The 18,165-nt window shown below is 52.4% G+C and overlaps 3 protein-coding genes across 3 annotated transcripts; all 3 read left to right on the top strand.

The window, feature by feature from the left end:
- Positions 1 to 441: 441 nt before the first annotated feature.
- On the top strand, positions 442 to 1,455 carry N7462_001485 (isopenicillin N synthase family dioxygenase; the record flags this gene model as incomplete). The annotated part of the gene is made up of 3 exons (XM_057073211.1): positions 442 to 756; positions 812 to 988; positions 1,078 to 1,455. The coding sequence occupies 3 exons, from the start codon at positions 442 to 444 to the stop codon at positions 1,453 to 1,455; spliced, it is 870 nt and encodes a 289-aa protein (XP_056936852.1).
- Positions 1,456 to 3,531: 2,076 nt separating this feature from the next.
- On the top strand, positions 3,532 to 4,911 carry N7462_001484 (Zn(II)2Cys6 transcription factor domain-containing protein; the record flags this gene model as incomplete). Its single annotated transcript, XM_057073210.1, has 1 exon — positions 3,532 to 4,911. The coding sequence occupies one exon, from the start codon at positions 3,532 to 3,534 to the stop codon at positions 4,909 to 4,911; it is 1,380 nt and encodes a 459-aa protein (XP_056936851.1).
- Positions 4,912 to 5,476: 565 nt separating this feature from the next.
- On the top strand, positions 5,477 to 17,814 carry N7462_001483 (hybrid PKS-NRPS biosynthetic cluster; the record flags this gene model as incomplete). The annotated part of the gene is made up of 9 exons (XM_057073209.1): positions 5,477 to 6,113; positions 6,198 to 6,529; positions 6,604 to 6,907; positions 6,965 to 9,731; positions 9,788 to 10,008; positions 10,059 to 12,282; positions 12,342 to 13,042; positions 13,100 to 14,884; positions 14,936 to 17,814. The coding sequence occupies 9 exons, from the start codon at positions 5,477 to 5,479 to the stop codon at positions 17,812 to 17,814; spliced, it is 11,850 nt and encodes a 3,949-aa protein (XP_056936850.1).
- Positions 17,815 to 18,165: the final 351 nt, after the last annotated feature.

The following is an 18,165-nucleotide window of genomic DNA, read 5'->3' as shown; positions in this document are numbered from 1 at the left end:
ATCCCGCAGACATCGCCGAGTCAGCCTAAGAGAGCCTGAGAGAGCCTTGCCCTCCGAAAGTCTTTGGCCAATTGGTCATCGGCCGTGGTGCATGATTGCAAAGGGTGTGCCAATATGCCCTAGGCTTTTCAGAAGACTGAAATACCCGAAAGGGTATATGTAAACCACCGACCTGCCCGCCGTTAGCCTCCCAATCAGCAACCGATCGCCGCATTTTCGCCCTCGGCGACAGTCTGCACGCTCAAGGAGCCGGATGTCAGAGGCCTCTACATATGCACCTACGTTCTGAGGGATTCGGAACCTGGCCTGGAAACAGCTAACAGGCCGGGATATAAGACTTAATCAATGTCACCTCGACGATCACTCTGGAAACGACATTATCAGCCACGGTGAATTCCCCCACCCACCCCCACCCATCCCAATTCCCCCAATCCAAGAGCCATGACGACGCCCGTGGACGCCTTTCTGCCAACAATCGACATTAGTCGATACACGGTCCCCAAATCGCCAGAGGACAAGAGCCAGCTTATCCTCGATGTCCGCGACGCGTGCCTCCGACACGGCTTCCTGCAGATCAGGAACCACGGGGTCCCTCTGAGCACGCAAAATGCCATGTTGCAGAGCACAAGAAATTTGTTTCATCTTCCACGGGAGCAGAAAATCGCCATGTCGTTGAAGAAGCGCACCTGCCATCGTGGGTACGAAGGGTCCGGGGACCAGCTGCAACATGAGGACATTTTACCGGATTCAAAGGAGGTGCGTATTCCCCTGTGGAGTAGTGGGGCTTGATAAGCATTGACACGATCGTCAGGGTTTCTACATCGGACCCGAGGAGCCAGGGGTGGAGACCTCATTTATCCACGGACCCAACGTATGGCCCGAGCTTCCCGAGGAGGTATTCCATGGCCCCGTCTGGAAATACTACGGTGAGATGCTCCGACTGGGTCGCATTCTGTGGGAGATACTGGTTCAAGGCCTGGGTCACCCCGTGAGTGTCCTGGATGGGTTCACCAAACACCCGGGCGTCTTCATGAAACTTATCCGGTACCCCCCCATAACTCGTCCGACCCCCGACAGTTCGGGGCAGGCCCCCATACCGACTTTGGGGGCGTTACTTGTCTACTTCAACAGCCCGGCAAGGATGGCCTGGAGGTATGGCATGCGGCGAAAGAGGAGTGGGTCGCGATTCCGGCGCAGGAAGACGTCTACGTGGTGAACCTGGGGGATATGATCCAGAAGTGGACCGGTGGGGAATACAAAAGCACGCGGCATCGAGTCATCAACAAGGGGGGTGGGGAGCGGCTGTCCGTCGCCACGTTCTGGCACGGAGATCTAGATGCCACGAGCCCGTTGAATCCAGACACACCGAGCAACGAGACGGTGGAGCAGTATATTATCAACCGATTTTCCCACCAGTTCAGACTACCTTCGTCAGAGGCGACAGGGGTCCACTGACGGATTAGACTACGGCTGATTTGAATCCTTGAAACGAACGCTATCTCTTAGCGGGGATGCTTCGATTCTGCCTTGCCATTTGAGAATGAGATCACTCTTCGAGCAGCGCCTTTGCGGATATCGCGCTGAGAGATGCAGGGATTAGCCTGCAACCGACCCCCTACAAATACTACCATACAGTCTGGACCAGGAAGCTTGAATCTAGCCCCCTATATTATACAAGATTCTGCCAGCAGAAAATGCTATATTGTACACATATCCTCAGTAGCTAGTATACCACCCACCGCCTTCGATTATCGCTTCCATATGGTTGTATATGCTCTTGCTGAAACTATCTAGAATACGAGTATCTAGGTTCGACTAAATATCCTACGTAGTAAATATTAGACACTCTCTAGTAGCCTTAGTATGAGGTATAGTACATAGCTTAGGATATAGCTGTACTAATAGGTCTTTTAGTAGAGCCAATTGATTCTTTAATAGGGTTTAAATCTGATAAATAGGAAAACTAATTTATTATATTAATACTAATTCGTGTAGATGGAGAATTTCGTATAATAGGAAACTAGAGGAGTTCGATATACATTACTAGTGTTATGGAACAACCAAATGTATAATACTTGATGTTATTCCGGCCGACTTCGGATACAAATCATATGCATGACGCATATGCTTATTGAAAAATGAAGATATGCGTTCACAGGAAACAACAAGTCGGATTCGGACTCCTTCATCGTCATGCCGTCAGTGAACAGCGGAATGACGATATTAAGATTATAAAAAGAGAATTCCCCTTTCTTTCGAACTGAATCTCTTCAAAATTCAATTATTGGAGATATACACCTTCACTATTCTTCCTCGATTCTATAACGATTCAATATTGTATTCATTTTTCTTACCTGACTAACAGGCCGCTACCCTGCAAGTAGCACATTAACAACTAGAGAGTGTATTTAAAATATTTAACCTATTTATTTCCTATTTATAACTAGATAAATATCGCCTAATTAAGCTTAATTTTTGGATTGTATAACAATATCTTAAATACGTTTACTGCACCTTCGCTTAGTATCTTATTAAAGAAATAAATATACGCCTTGTTACTAGGGTAAAAGTAGCGATATTATAGAGCTTATTTATAACGCTATATAGTATTAAGCTCTACTGATTAATGGTTTTCTTTTCTCGCTATTTTCATAGAGCTATCTCTCGAGGTAGAAGACTTAGAGTTTCACAACTAATCTTATTATGAACAATATCTCGTAGTTCTTGATTATGGTTCATTATATATGATGATGGACTAGGTCTCGATCTTCCGCTGTTACGATATGCGGTCACACCCTAAATCTTCGTATACTGTATTCCCTTTTCTAGATATAGCCTCGCGTCGAGTTAGTAAAGATTGTAGAGCTTAGTATAGTAGGATATTAGGTCGCGATACAACTTTAGCTCCAATATACATGATACCGAAGGGCATAAATTTTCGATTGTGTTGATAGTGATAATCCCTAGTGAGGTATATCGATTTAGTACAAATAGTAGTAGTAGAAGTAGTAGTAGTAGTAGTAGTAGTAGTAGTAGTAGTAGTAGTAGTAATAGAAGATGCAGAAGATAAGGGATAGGGATGGAGAATAGAAGGCCTACATTTACTAATGCGCGCGTACACGTACGTATATTGATTGGTTCTTTAGATGAATATTTATTTATTGATATGGTTGACTAGGTGAGCAGTGAAAGTGGTAGGCGGTATGGTTTGTCTAGGCGGTAGGGTGATGTTTTCAACCTTCCTAATCCGGTCAGGATGGTACTTTGGCTCTCCCGTACCGTCGGAATAGGACCCTGAGTTCCGTTACAGAGCGGCTTGCAGCGCGACCCTGGTCAAAGATAATTTACGTACCTTTATATCTTTACGGACCATGGACAAATAACGGGCTTATCTGCAGCACGCAATCGTAATTCCATAGCGGTACATAAATTGACGCCGTCGCCAAGCCCATTCCTTCGTGCCGTGCGTTGATCTCCTTTTGATCATTCCTGTTAGATCTTCATTGAAGCGTGCCTCGTAACAAGCCTCCAATGTCCACCAACACCGAACCCGCGGAACCATTGCCCAGTCGACAATCCTGCGACCGATGTCACGGCCAAAAGCTTCGATGCTCGCGCAAGAGCCCCGGTAAAACCGATCCCTGCGTTCGGTGCCTCCGGCAAGGCGCCCGGTGTGTCTATAGCGCCACGCTGAGAAAAGGCCGTCGTCCGAGTGGCCATCGCCAAGCCGGCGCTACGTCGAGATCTCCCGCGGCTGCCGTGCTATCGGATCCTGGAGAAATCGACGGCGGCCCTCTTCTTCCCTTGGACTGCACCGGGGCTGCTGTATGGCCATGGGAGCCAACGTCGGTGTGCTTTGGGGCCGACGTCAACCTCGCGGCGGCGGGCGAACTGCCGGGGTCGCTGCCCGATATAGACATGGACTGGGCTCTTGCAACGCCTCTATTATCGCACCCGCCTCATCTAACGCCCCCGCTAGATCGCATTGATGCAGTTCTGGAAGCCTGGGGAACCGAAGAAGCCGCAAATGTTGGAGATAACATCGCACAGCTGTCGGAACTGAGCGTCCGTCTTTATCCCCTGTATCGATCAAGTGGAGTCTTCACCACGATGCGGCGCTCAAGGGATCTTCACCGCTCACTGATTGGGGACTCTCTCTTCGAGTCTATCGCGGAGTGGTTGGTTCCAGACGGCACTCGGATATTGCCTGCAATGATGAGCCAGAGCACTGTTCCATCCCCAAACCGAGGAACTGCGACTAGCACTGGTACAGGAACGAACATTCTGTACGAAACGCTGTCTGCTTCGCGCCAGCTACTGTGCATTCTGTGCAGCTTGCAAATCAGTCAACCCTCTACCCATGGACGTAAAGCATCCACGGGGGCGTTGGCCGATCGCTCCCATTCTACAGCTGCAAGTCGGATCCAACCACCTGCTCCTGACAATTCCGACGAGCTTCTCCTCGATGCCACAGGCGGAGGTAGCTCTCCTCCTGCTTCAGGACACATGTCTCTCACGGCAGGATCTGACCCTGTCATCCGGCACCTCGTGCTGGCCTGCCACACTCTAATCCTTAACACCTACAGCGAAATCCTGGCTACTTTGCAACACGATGCGGACATGCAGCATAGTGGAACTAACCTTCTGGGAGCCGATCACTCGTCGGACGTCCAGACCCAGTCCCAGGCTGATCTGCGGATCGTGATGGTAGTGCAACTGACTTCCTATTTCATTCAACGCCTCTGCCAGGCCGTTGAAGCCATACTGTCCGCTCTGCCATCTGCGCAACGAGATCGTGCATTGCATAGGAATACAACAGGGCCATCCGGTGCTGCCAGTGGAGCGATTCGGGATTTAGAAATCCAGGTCCAGCAGCGGCTGGTGCGTCTGCAGCAAACCCTTCGTCTTTAGATGGTTTATGACATGAAACGGACTTCATTTAGTAGAGGGAATTTTGTTTTGAATACTATATACAGGATCTGGACAGACAACTGGACTCATGTCCCGATGCCGAGGAGAGCTACGAATACGGTGGATGAAGTGCAAATAGAGGGTAGGAGCCCCCTGTTGGGTATCGGAGACTCACTCGGCGCTGGCGCCCTCATACCCCAGAAACTACTACCATTAGGCCCGAGAGGATCGGTCGGCGTTCGGTGTATTAGCACTAGAAACCTCCGATATATCGTATCTACCGTTATTGATTGGTCCCTTGTTCTCGACCGGCGAATTCCCTGCCGATCTCTGGACGGCGTACCTTAGTTCTAGGCTGCCCTAACTTTAGCATCCATGGACAGGTATCATAGGCATCGAATGCATACCACCTATGCAGTATTCAAATATAGAGTGTAGCACTAACAGATCCCACTCAGCATCGTATTTGAGGAAACATTGACTGTAGACAACCTTCCTACTCTTAACTTCCCTGTACCAAATCACCACACTCAAGCACATCTACTCAATTAGAATCAGGCCCGCCATGACAGTGTCATCGCCCGAGCCGATCGCCATCGTCGGCAGTGCCTGTCGGTTTCCTGGAGGTGCCGACTCTCCCTCAAATCTGTGGAAGCTCCTACGAGCCCCGCGGGACGTTTCGAAGGAGATCACCCCGGACCGCTTCGACCTGCGTGGCTTCTATCATCCAGACGGAGCTCACCATGGCACGACCAACGTCCGACAATCCTACCTGCTAGAGGAGGACCTCTGGGAATTCGACGCGACATTCTTCAACATCAGCGCCAATGAAGCGGACTCAATTGACCCACAGCAGCGGCTGCTCCTCGAAACCGTCTACGAGGCCCTCGAATCTGGCGGTCACACCATAGAGAGCCTCAACGGCTCCGACACGGCCGTCTACGTGGGTAATATGGCCGTGGATTACCACGACATTCTACTGCGGGATCTGAACAGCCTCCCGACTTATTTCGCGACTGGCACTGCCCGGAGCATCATGGCCAACCGCATCTCGTATTTCTTCAACTGGCATGGGCCGAGCGTCATGATGGACACGGCATGTTCGTCTAGTTTGATTGCGCTACATCAGGGCGTGCAGTCCTTGCGCACCGGGGAGTCCAAGGTTGCGGTGGCGTGCGGCGCCGAATTGATGTTGGGACCGGGTGCGTCTACTTTGTTCCCATGGGTTTTGCTGACACATATGCTTGTGCGCTGAAATGGAGAGACCTGGACTGATTATGAAGCAGAAATATACGTCGCCGAGAGCAAAATGAACCTTCTTTCTCCGACAAGTCGCTCCCGTATGTGGGATGTCGACGCCGACGGCTATGCGCGCGGCGACGGTATCGCAACGGTGATTCTGAAGCGCTTGAGCGACGCAATCGCAGACGGCGACCATATCGAGTGTCTGATTCGCGGCACAGCCACTAACCAAGACGGACGCTCCACCGGTCTCACTGTGCCCAGCTCGGAGGCTCAAGCGGCCCTGATCCAGCAAACCTACGCGCGAGCTGGACTGGATATCAACGAGCCCCGCGACAGGCCACAGTACTTTGAGGCACATGGAACGGGAACCAAGGTATACCCATATTCATATGCACCATCTGGGGAGATGCAAGCACTGGCAAGATTCTGACTGACTCTGGGGTCCAGGTGGGAGATCCGCGGGAAGCCGCTGCCATTCAGCTGTGTTTTGGGCAACGTGATGTCTCTGATCCTTTGTTTGTGGGGTCTATCAAGACCATTATTGGTCATACGGAGGGCACAGCAGGGCTTGCCGGGGTCATCAAGGGATCTCTGGCCATTCAGAAGGGTGAAATTCCCCCCAACCTGCTCTTTAACCGCCTGAATCCGTCCATTGAGCCTTACTATCGGGGACTGCATGTCCCAACGAGCGTGAAGACTTGGCCGGCACTGCCAGAGGGCGTTCCACGACGCGTCAGTGTCAATAGCTTCGGTAAGCGCACTCACAGTATCAAATAAAACCATGAATTGCTGTAATAACTCTCATCAGGGTTTGGTGGCAGCAATGCCCATGCTATTCTGGAGCAATACCTGCCACCGACAGGAGGTTCCACGTCGGTTAATCTCAATGTTGTACCGGTTACTCCGTTTACCTTTTCTGCAGTATCCGAGGGTTCTCTTGTCGCGCTATTGGAATCGTTCTCGGCCTTTTTGAAGACCCGGCAGGACCTGAATCTCCCTGACCTGGGCTGGACGTTGCAGTCCCGTCGCAGTCAATTCGCCGTCAAGACAGCGCTTTCGGCTTTGACCATCGATGGGCTGATCACCAAGATTGACCAGCAGCTGGCTGCTGTCAAGGCAAATCCTGGAAGCACGGTTGGCATCCGGTCGAGCCCTGCGCCAGTTCGAGTCCTAGGTGTGTTCACCGGGCAGGGTGCACAGTGGGCGTCGATGGGTGCACAGCTCATTCGCTCCGTGCCTATGGTTCGCGAGAAAATCCATGATCTAGACAGGTCCCTGGCAACTCTACCTCCATCTGATCGTCCAGATTGGAGCATCGAGGAGGAGCTGCTAGCCGGGCCGGAAAATTCTCGTATCCTTCAGGCCGCACTGTCGCAACCCCTATGTACGGTGATTCAGATCATCATAGTCGAGCTTCTGCGCGCAGCTGGTATCACCTTTGAGGCTGTGGTAGGCCACTCCTCTGGTGAAATCGCGGCCGCGTACGCTGCTGGCTTCTTCTCCGCGCACGACGCGGTACGCATTGCATACTACCGCGGGCTTCACGCCCATTTGGCCTGTGACCCGAGCGGCCAGAAGGGGGCGATGCTGGCAGTCGGTACATCGTGGGAGGACGCGCAGGATCTCATAGATCTTCCCTTCTTCCGGGGCCGTCTTCAAATCGCGGCGCATAACTCTGCTGCTAGTGTCACCCTTTCGGGTAATGCGGATGCCGTCGTCCATGCGAAGAAGGTTTTTGACGAGGAGAAGAAGTTCGCCCGGCTGCTCAAGGTCGACACGGCCTATCACTCTCACCATATGCTGCAGTGTGGAGATGCGTATATCCAGTCTCTCCGGAAATGCGGAATTGAGGTGAACAAGGACCGCGACCCCTCGTGCACGTGGTATTCTAGTGTCACCGCTGGCGAAGTGATGCAGCCCGCGGATGAGCTCCGAGATATCTACTGGAGGGACAACATGACAAACGCCGTTCTCTTTGCTGAAGCCGTGAAGAACGCGGCGGGCGACCAGCTCACAATTGCCCTCGAGGTCGGGCCACATCCGGCACTCAAAGGTCCAGCGACTCAAAATATATCCGACGTGCGATCTGCCCTACCGTATACTGGGATCCTCAACCGAGGGAGTAACGACGTTGAAGCCTTTTCGGACGCACTAGGTTTCATCTGGACCAGTCTCGGTCACGGCAGTGTTGACTTTGAGGCTTGCAGGAAAGCTCTTGCGGGAGATGCATCACCAAGCTTACTTGTTGGACTTCCCTCCTATCCCTGGAGCCGGGCAAGAACACATCGCCATGAGGCACGGATTTCTCGAAAGATGCGCGCCATTGTAGAGCCCGTACATGAGCTACTCGGCGTCCCCTCTGCAGCTAATACGGAGCGCGACCGTCGCTGGACGAATGTGCTCAAGGCTAGTGAAATCACCTGGCTCAACGGCCACCAGCTCCAAGGGCAAACCGTCTTTCCGGCGGCGGGCTACATTGCCACGGCCTTTGAGGCGGCTAAAAGCGTTGCAGGCGAGAGATCCGTCACCCTGTTCGAACTTCACAACCTGATCATCCGCAAGGCTATTGCATTCGAGGATACCGGGAACTTTGCCGTCGAGACTCTTGTCACTTTGACCGCGATCACGTCCATTAGCCATGCTGGTACCGACCAGGAACAGACAGCCGAGTTCTCGTATTATGCGTGCCCTAATACGGGCACCGACGAGATGGATTTGGTGGCCAGCGGGCAGGTCAGAATAGCGTTTGGCGCCTTTTCGCCCACTACTCTGTTATCCAAGCCTCTCGAAGACTCCACTATGGTGGAGGTAGATGCCGATCGCTTCTATTCATCTCTCCTGGAGCTCGGGTACGGTTACACCGGACCTTTCCGGGGCCTGTCGGCGCCAAAGCGACGATTCGAACAGTGTTCTGGCCTGGTATCCAGCTATCCATATGCCGACGCCGATTCTGCTTTCCTGGTACACCCATCGACGCTTGATATTGCATTCCAGGCCGCTCTGCTGGCGCATTCAGCACCCGGAGACGAGCGTCTTTGGTCCATCCATGTTCCGACATCGATCCGCACCATTCGCATCAACCCTACTCTCTGCGCGTCTGTGGCAGCTGCTGGTGCCAAATTGCCCATATCTATAGTTCTGCATGAGCCAGAATCTGTTGCAATCCGTGGTAGTGCGGAAATCTTCAGTGCAGATGGCCGTGAGACCCTGATCCAGGTGGACGACCTGGTGATGGTGCCTTTCGCGCCGGCGACTGAGGCGGATGACCGTCGCCTGTTCTCCTATACAAAGTGGGACGTTGCCGCGCCGAACGGCAGCTCCATTACGAACGACGAATATCCTAGCGATTATGAAATTGCGCTGGCTGGGCTGTGCGAGAGGGTCTCGTACTATTATCTCCGCAGGTGGAAGTCAGAAATCACGGAAAATGAATGGGAAAATGGTCAGCCTCATCACCGGGCTCTTCGAAATTTCATGGAGCATAATTTGTCCTCTGTACTGAGCGGTCGTCACCCTTATATAAAAAAGGAGTGGGCCACTGATACGGAGCAAGATGTAAAGACACTCTTGGCTGAGTACGTATCCGAAGGAACAGCCGTTCTACTGAATATCTTTGCTGACGTGCCTCTAGATACCCAGACAGTGTCGACTTGAAGCTCATCTCAGCCGTTGGAGAGCACATTCCAGCCGTCGTACGAGGCGAGACAACTGTGCTTGAGCATATGCTTCGGGATAACATGCTGGATGACTTCTACAAGAAAGGTGTTGGATTCGCAAAGTACAACTCCTTCATGGCGCAGATGATGCAGCAAATCACACATCGCTACCCCCATATGAACATCCTAGAAATTGGTCGGTAGTCTCTCTGTCTGTGATTGTGTAATCCATGCTAACTCACACAGGTGCTGGTACTGGTGGTGCCACCAAGGCTGTGTTGGACGCGATTGGCAAAACATACTCGTCATACACCTACACAGACGTCTCGGCGGGTTTCTTCCAGCACGCCGCCGACCTTTTTCGTGCCCATAATGACAAAATGACGTTCAAGGTCTTTGACGTCGAGAAATCACCGGTGTCGCAGGGGTTCAATGTCCACTCATATGATATTATCATCGCCTCCAACGTTCTTCACGCCACGATCTCGTTGCACCAGACGCTTGAAAACACTCGACGACTGCTGAAGCCAGGGGGGTACTTGATGCTGCTAGAGGCAACCAACAACTGGCCAATTCGGTTTAGCAACATCATGGGTGGTCTCCCAGGATGGTGGCTCGGGGTTGACGACGGCCGCAAGCTCGCGCCGACTATCGCACCCGGAGCATGGCATACGGCGCTCCGCAAGGCTGGGTTTGCCGGCGTTGATACCATCACTCCGGAAATCAATGGACTCGCCTGGCCCTTTTCCATTATTGCGGCACAGGCTGTCAATGACCAAGTAAACTTCCTTCGACGCCCGTTGGCATCTCCCACCCCGCCGGTGTATATCGACGAGCTTGTGATCCTCGGGGGCACATCGCTCGTTACCTCCCGCATCAGTGAGCAGGTCTCTGAGCAGCTGAGCCGTTTCTGTGGCCAGGTGACGATTCTCGAGGATTTGCCAACCGATGCCGATCGAGTCTCACCCATGAGCACGTTCATTAATCTGGTAGACCTGGACTATCCCATTTTCAAGGACCTCACCGCCGAGAGGATGGACAGCATCAAGCGGCTTTTCAGGCTGTCCCGGCGAGTTCTCTGGGTGACTTCGGGCGCCCAGGGAGAGAACCCGTACCATATGGCGAGTATCAGCTTCGGCCGTGTTATTAGCCACGAGATGCCACACATTGCTCTGAACCATCTCGACTTAGCCCGTCTAGATGACGACGTCCCCAAGGTCATTTCCGAATATCTTTTGCGCCAGACTGCCTTAGAGGCATGGAATAGTGCTGGCGAGACAGCCCACCAGTTGCTTTGGTCCAATGAACCCGAATTCTTCTTCGAGGGTGGGCAATGGAAGGTGGCCCGCCTGCTTGCCAATGCAGAGTACAATAATCGCCTGAACACCTCCAGGAGAGCCGTGACCCAGAAGCTCTCTCTGGCTAAGTCAAAGGTCTTTGTTTCCCAGTCAACTGCCACGCTCCCTCCGCTCTTGCAGGAAGACACGCTTCCTGTTGCTCCCAAGGAGAATCAATCACAAGTGCGCGTCCTGTACTCGAGTCTGGCCGCACTGAAAGTTACCTCGGATGCGTTCCTTTACCTCAGTATTGGCAGAAATACGTCCAACAATGATGCGGTTGTCGCACTGTCGCTAACCAACTCCTCAGAGGTTACACCAGTTGTAAGCGTGGCGGTGAATAACGAAAGAACCTCGACGTCCGGTCTTCTGGTTGCAGTGACAAGTGAGCTACTCGCCACCAGCGCTATTCAAGCGGTCCCTTCTGGCAGCCATCTGCTGGTACATGCCTCCAGGCAGAATAGATCGTTTACAGCAGCGCTCGTTCGACAAGCTGCAGTAAAGAAAGTCCGTGCTACATTTATCTCCGTTGAGGACACAGAAGACAACACATGGATCAGCCTGAATCGCGGACTACCAGAATATGTCGTCCGCAGATTGCTGCCACCGAGAGTGACCCATTTCCTGGACGTGGTCACGGCTGAGGTCGGTGATATTTTCAGTGACAAGATATTGGCGGCCCTGCCTTCGCTGTGCAAGCGTGTTGACCTCTCAACGCTACTTGCACACCAGCCTCAGCTGCTCAGCCATGATCACGCTGCCATCTTGACGGCCCTCAAAGATGCTATCCGTAGTGCGAAGGATGTTACCCTTGTCGACTCTCATACACGGGTGATTACACTGTCCCATTTAACCAGCACCTCAAAGCCTCACCCGCCGACTACCGTCCTCGATTGGATATCAGATGAGACAGTGAAGGTGGCGGTGCGGCCTCTTGACGCTGAGCGCCTGTTCTCTGCAGACAAGACTTACCTTCTCGTGGGTCTCAGTGGGCAAATTGGCAAGTCACTATGCGAGTGGATGGTGCGAAATGGAGCCGGATACGTGATTCTCACGAGTCGTCGTCCAAATGTTGATACAAAATGGCTGGAAACATTCAAGGGAACAGACGCAACGGTCAAATTCTTGCCTCTGTATGTTTATCCGAGGGACCCCAGGTTTGCCCCAACTAACTTCTTTTTTCTTCTGGCAGGGACATAACCGACAAATCAAGCCTTGAGCAAGCGGTCCACGAGATACGATCGTCATGCCCGCCCATCGCCGGTGTTGCCAACGGAGCCATGGTTCTCCACGACACGCTCTTTGAAGACATGTCGTTCTCCATGATGCACGAGGCGATCGTTCCCAAGATTGAAGGTTCCAACAATCTAGACGAAGCATTCTACAACGACAATTTGGATTTCTTCATCATGTTCTCGTCTCTAGCGTGTCTGGTGGGCAACCCCGGGCAGTGTAATTACGCTGCCGCATGTGGTTACATGACGAGTCTTGCGCGGCAGCGACGCTTGCGCGGGAGGGCAGGGTCAGCATTCGACATTGGTCGAGTTGCTGGCGTGGGGTACGTTGAACGGGCAGGCCAGGTGGTCGTGGACCAGCTGCGCAAATACGGATACATGGCGATCTCCGAGGCGGAATTCCACCAGATGTTCGCGGAGACCATCCGGGCTGGACATCCAGAGTATAAATTAATTCCGGTAGTTACGACGGGCATCCGCACAATCCGCAGCGACGAGGAGATCAAGGGGCCCTGGTTTGATAATCCCCTGTTCTCCCACTGCATTGTTGAGGTCCAGGGTGTCGATTCCAAGCATGACGACAAGAAAGCCAGCTTGCCTGTCATTGAACAGGTCGCAAATGCGGCCTCCTTAGACGATGCTTTGAACGTTCTAAAAGGTAAGTGGGGTCAGATCTAGGATTTACTAAATACCGAGAATCTTGACCATTATATAGACTGTTTCTCGGCCAAGCTACAGGCCATCCTGCAAATCTCCGACGAGGCGATGGACCATGGTGCCTCTCTCACTGAGCTAGGAATTGACTCGTTGGTCGCCGTCGAAGTGCGTTCCTGGTTCTTGAAGGAGGTCAAGGTCGATTTCCCAGTTCTCAAGCTCCTCGGGGGAGGGTCCCTGTCCGAGATCTGTGAGCAGACGCTGGGCAAACTGCCCGAGGAGATCCGCGCCAAAATTGGGGCCAAACCGTCGATACCGACACCGAAACCTCAACCCAAAGCTGCAGTGTCCAGTACCGCCTCTGCAGACACGCCTCCCACAGGCACCAGCTCACCGGATGCCCAGTCAGTGGTGGATTCAACAACATCTGCGCCCTCCGAGGAGTCTCTCAAGTCAACCGAGAAAGGTACGTCGTCGCCTCCTCTCACGCAGCGGGCGTTGACGTTTTTGAAGAGTGAGCAGATATCCTTCGCCCAGTCCCGCTTCTGGTTTCTCGGCCACTTTCTTCAGGACCCAACGACTTTTAATGTGGCCTTCTACTACCGGGTGACCGGTAGTATGCGCGTGGACGCTCTTGACCGCGCCGTTCGTATCGTCGCCAGCCGACACGAAGGGCTTCGGACATGCTTTGTGCCTCATGAGAACGAGGCTGATCTTGCCTCGCAAAGAGTCATTGTACAGCTCACGCTGGAGCTGGAGCACTGGAATATCGACAAACTGGAAGATGTCGCTGTGGAGTATACCAAGCTTAAGGCTCACGTCTTCAATCTTGAGAGAGGTGAACTTATGCGAGTCATTCTCCTCACATTGAGCCCCAACGTTCACTTTCTTCTTTTTAACTACCACCACATTCTCATGGACGGCTTCAGCTACCAGGTCTTCCTAGCCGAGCTTGAGAAGGCCTACAAAGGTCTCCCGCTAGGGCCACCGCCTCGGCAATTCCCTGATTACTCTAGGGCCCAAAGACAGGAGTTTGAAAATGGAGGCATGGTGGACGAATTGAAATTCTGGCAGGGTATCTTCCCCGATGAGCCGCCAGTCCTACCCCTGCTGCCTATTGCGCACGGAGGCTCGCGCGTGCCAATGCACCGCTTTGATATTCATCAGGTAGAGACACGGCTGGACCCTGAGCTGACATCGCGAGTCAAGGCAGCTGCTAGGGCACAGAAGGCCACCGCATTCCATTTTCACCTGGCAGCTTTTAAATTGATGCTTTTCCGGTTCACCACGGTTCAGGATTTGACGATCGGCATCGCCGACGCCAATCGCAATGACAGCGATGTCATGGAAAGCATTGGATTCTTCCTCAATTTGCTGCCTCTCCGTTTCCATCGCAAGTCGGGCCAACGGTTTGCAGACGCCATCACAGAGGCCCGAAATACGACGTATGCGGCGCTGAGCAACTCCCGCCTCCCATTCGATGTGCTCCTGACGGAGCTGAATGTACCGCGCTCCTCGACCCATAGTCCCCTCTTCCAGGCATTTTTCGACTACCGACCGGGGAGTCAGGACAAGCATCCTTGGGGGGATTGTCAATTCGAGGTACAGGAAATGCATCCGGGGCGAACGGCATACGATATCACGTTGGATGTGACGGAGAGCGCCACGGGGGCCCTAGTCACCATTCGAGCGCAGAAGTCTCTCTACGATCTCACAGCCGCCAATTTGCTGCTCGATACGTACCTGAATTTACTTGACGTTCTTACCGGGGACATTACGCTATTTCTGGAGAATACCCCACTGTTTAGCAATCAACAGCTAACTCGTGCTCTGGAACTTGGTCGAGGTGAGCCTTCGCCGGATAAGACCTAAAGATGATAGCTAAGCGTCATTCTAGGGCCGAATCTCGTGTCAACCTGGCCTGAAACCCTACCCCATCGTATTGATCAAGTGGCCAAGGGGAGACCGAACGCAATCGCTCTCAAGGATGACTCGGGGAAGGACATGTCCTACACTGACATGATCAATAGGGTCGAGGCCATCGGCGAGATACTGGGAAATTGTGGTATTCAACCGGGGGCTCGGGTGCTTGTTTTCCAACAGGCCACTGCTGACTGGATATGCTCCATGCTTGCCATCATGCGCATTGGTTGTGTCTACGTGCCTCTAGATCTTCGAAACCCCCTTCCTAGGCTGGCTACAGTTGCGGTCGATTGCGACGCGTCCGCAATCCTCACCGATAGCTCCACTACTCAGGATGTACCGCAGTTGAACGTGCCTAACGCCAGGATTATTGATGTTTCACGTCTAGGACCAAGGCCGTCGGCTCCCGTTTCAAATAGCGCCCGGTCGGATTCAGTGGCGGCGATACTGTACACCAGCGGGTCAACCGGCACACCCAAGGGCATCGTCGTTATGCACTCTGGTCTTCGGAACGAGATCGAAGGCTACACCAAGACCTGGGGACTGGGCGCGGAATGCGTCTTGCAGCAAAGCTCGTTCACCTTCAACCACTCTTCGGATCAAATATATACAGGCTTGGTCAACGGTGGCACGGTCTATATTGTTCCCTGGAGCAAGCGTGGGGATCCGCTGGAGATCACCAAGCTTGTGCGACAGCAAGGAATTACTTACACCAAAGCCACCCCGTCGGAGTATTCACTCTGGATGCAATTTGGCGCAGAGAACCTCCGACAGGCATCCAGCTGGAAGTTTGCCTTTGGGGGTGGCGAGCCATTGGCCGCTGCTGTTACAAGCCAATTCAATAAACTTGATCTTCCACGTCTTCGATTCTTCAATTCATATGGCCCCACAGAAATTTCCATCTCATCGCACAAGATGGAGATCAACTACAGAGAACAACCAGGCGAAGGCCGTATTCCCTGCGGATACTCCCTTCCAAACTACGTGACCTATGTACTAGACGAGCAGCTCAAGCCTGTACCGGCTGGCATACCGGGTGAAATCTATATCGGCGGCGCCGGCGTATCCTTGGGTTATTTGAACAACAAAAAGCTAACCGATATGCATTTTATTCACAATCCATTCGCGACTCCCGACCATGTCTCTGCGGGGTGGACTCGCATGTATCGCACCGGAGACATTGGCCACTTGCAGGAAGATGGCGCCATGGTATTCCACAGCCGCATAGCAGGAGATGCCCAAGTCAAAATACGCGGTCTTCGTATCGAACTCAGCGACATTGAGAGTAACATAATTCGCGAATCAGCTGGAGCCCTAGGAGATGCCGTCGTGACCCTCCGTGGTAGCGATCCGGAATTCCTAGTAGTACATGTTGTGTTCAGTCCCCATCACGAAGTCACGGATGAGGAGGGCTTCTTGCAATCTTTGTTGAGCCATCTGCCTCTTCCTCAGTATATGATCCCGGTGCTTGCAATCCCACTGGAAAAGTTTCCTCTCACGAACCATTCCAAGGTGGACCGGAAATCTATCCAAAGCTTGCCTCTGCCCGAGAGAAAAATGACAACCGAAGACGAGGAGGAACTGACCCAGACCATGGAGCAACTGAAGCGCGTATGGTTAGATGTGCTCCGGAACCAAGAGCTCGGTTTCAACATTGTTCCCTCGACAAGCTTTTTCTCTGTCGGGGGCAACTCGCTACTCGTGATCCGCCTCCAGTCGCGTATCCGTGACGTCTTCGACGTCGCGGTACGCCTGCTGGATCTTCTCGATGCCAACACCCTGCGCGGGATGGCCCAACATATTGAAGAAGCCGCAAGAGTCCAAAAGATTGACTGGGAGGAAGAGACGGCTCTGTCAGACTACAAATTGCCCGTCCGTGCGAGTTTGCCGCCGATCCAGAAGGAGAAGAGGGTTGTTCTTGTCACCGGCACAACAGGCTTCCTCGCAAAATATGTTCTTCCCGAGCTGATTGCCAACGCCGGGGTTAGCAGGATCCATTGCGTAGCAGTGCGAAACAAAGGCTCTGAGTCTCCCCGCAAGCTGCCTGTGTCCTCGTCCAAGATTGTCATTCACCATGGTGACCTTGCAGCACCGCAGCTGGGTCTGACCGAGAGCGGATTCGAAGTCCTATCCCGCGAAGTGGATGCGATTCTTCACATGGGCGCTGTGCGGTCATTCTGGGACAACTACCACTCACTGCGACCCAGCAACGTCCTTCCAACCAAAGAACTGGTCCGATTAGCCGCACCCCGTCGAATCCCAATTCATTATATCTCAACGGCCGGGGTTTTTCCTCGAGATGCGAGGCCCGTAGCTGTGTCTGTTGCAGGCAATTTTCCTCCTACAGACGGAACGGACGGCTATGTTGCTACACGGTGGGCTAGTGAACAGATACTAGAGCGAGCAACAGCGTGTCTAGGGATACCCACGCAGGTGCATCGCTTTATCCCTCCATCCGCGGACGTATCTCCTGTTTCCAATGGCGACCACTTGGACGAATTAATCCGATACATCGAAATCTCGGGAAAACTGCCTGATTTTAGCAGCTGGGATGGTCATTTCCACATGATCCCTGCGAAAGTAGCAGCCCGTGGTCTGACGGATGCCTTGGTCAACGAAAGCAATGAGGAGGAATTGTCGACAAGATATGCGCACCATGAAAGTCCAATTGAGATTGATGTTGCAGCGATGAGACTTTATATTGAAAAATATTCAGGGAATTCATCATTGGAGCGTATACCAGGCCTTCGATGGTTGGGACTGATCAAGTCGCTTGGGTTTGCGTACTTTATGACATCTCAGGATGTGAGGGCAAAGACGCGGGGAGGGGCAGCATTTGAATCACGGCGGTGAAACTAATTTCCCTTTTGTATTAAATGTAAAAGTCCCACTCTCTTGTTCTCAGGGAAAGCTTGAATCTAGATACTCTTCTGTACTATATTTTTAACTAAAATACATTGTTGTGTTCACTTGAATACTCTCATTCCCGTAACTTGTAATTTTCTATCAAGTGTTCACCCGGATAGTAATTCTTCAATCATCTGAATCATCTAGCCTCTTATACGCACAGGAAAATCGACCTAGGAATCAAAAGGTGTTAGAGATTTAGTGCTAGTAGGTTACATAATATATACGGTATCAAATACTGAAAGAGATAAGGAAGTATTTTTGAATCAAGCCAGCCATAAATTATCTTTGAATCTT

Source organism: Penicillium macrosclerotiorum (assembly GCF_028827735.1).
Source record: "Penicillium macrosclerotiorum strain IBT 26536 chromosome Unknown utg000002l_segment0_segment0, whole genome shotgun sequence".
NCBI classification, from domain to species: domain Eukaryota; kingdom Fungi; phylum Ascomycota; class Eurotiomycetes; order Eurotiales; family Aspergillaceae; genus Penicillium; species Penicillium macrosclerotiorum.
Note: the sequence above shows the minus strand (reverse complement) of the source record. Positions and strands in the feature narration are given on the sequence as shown.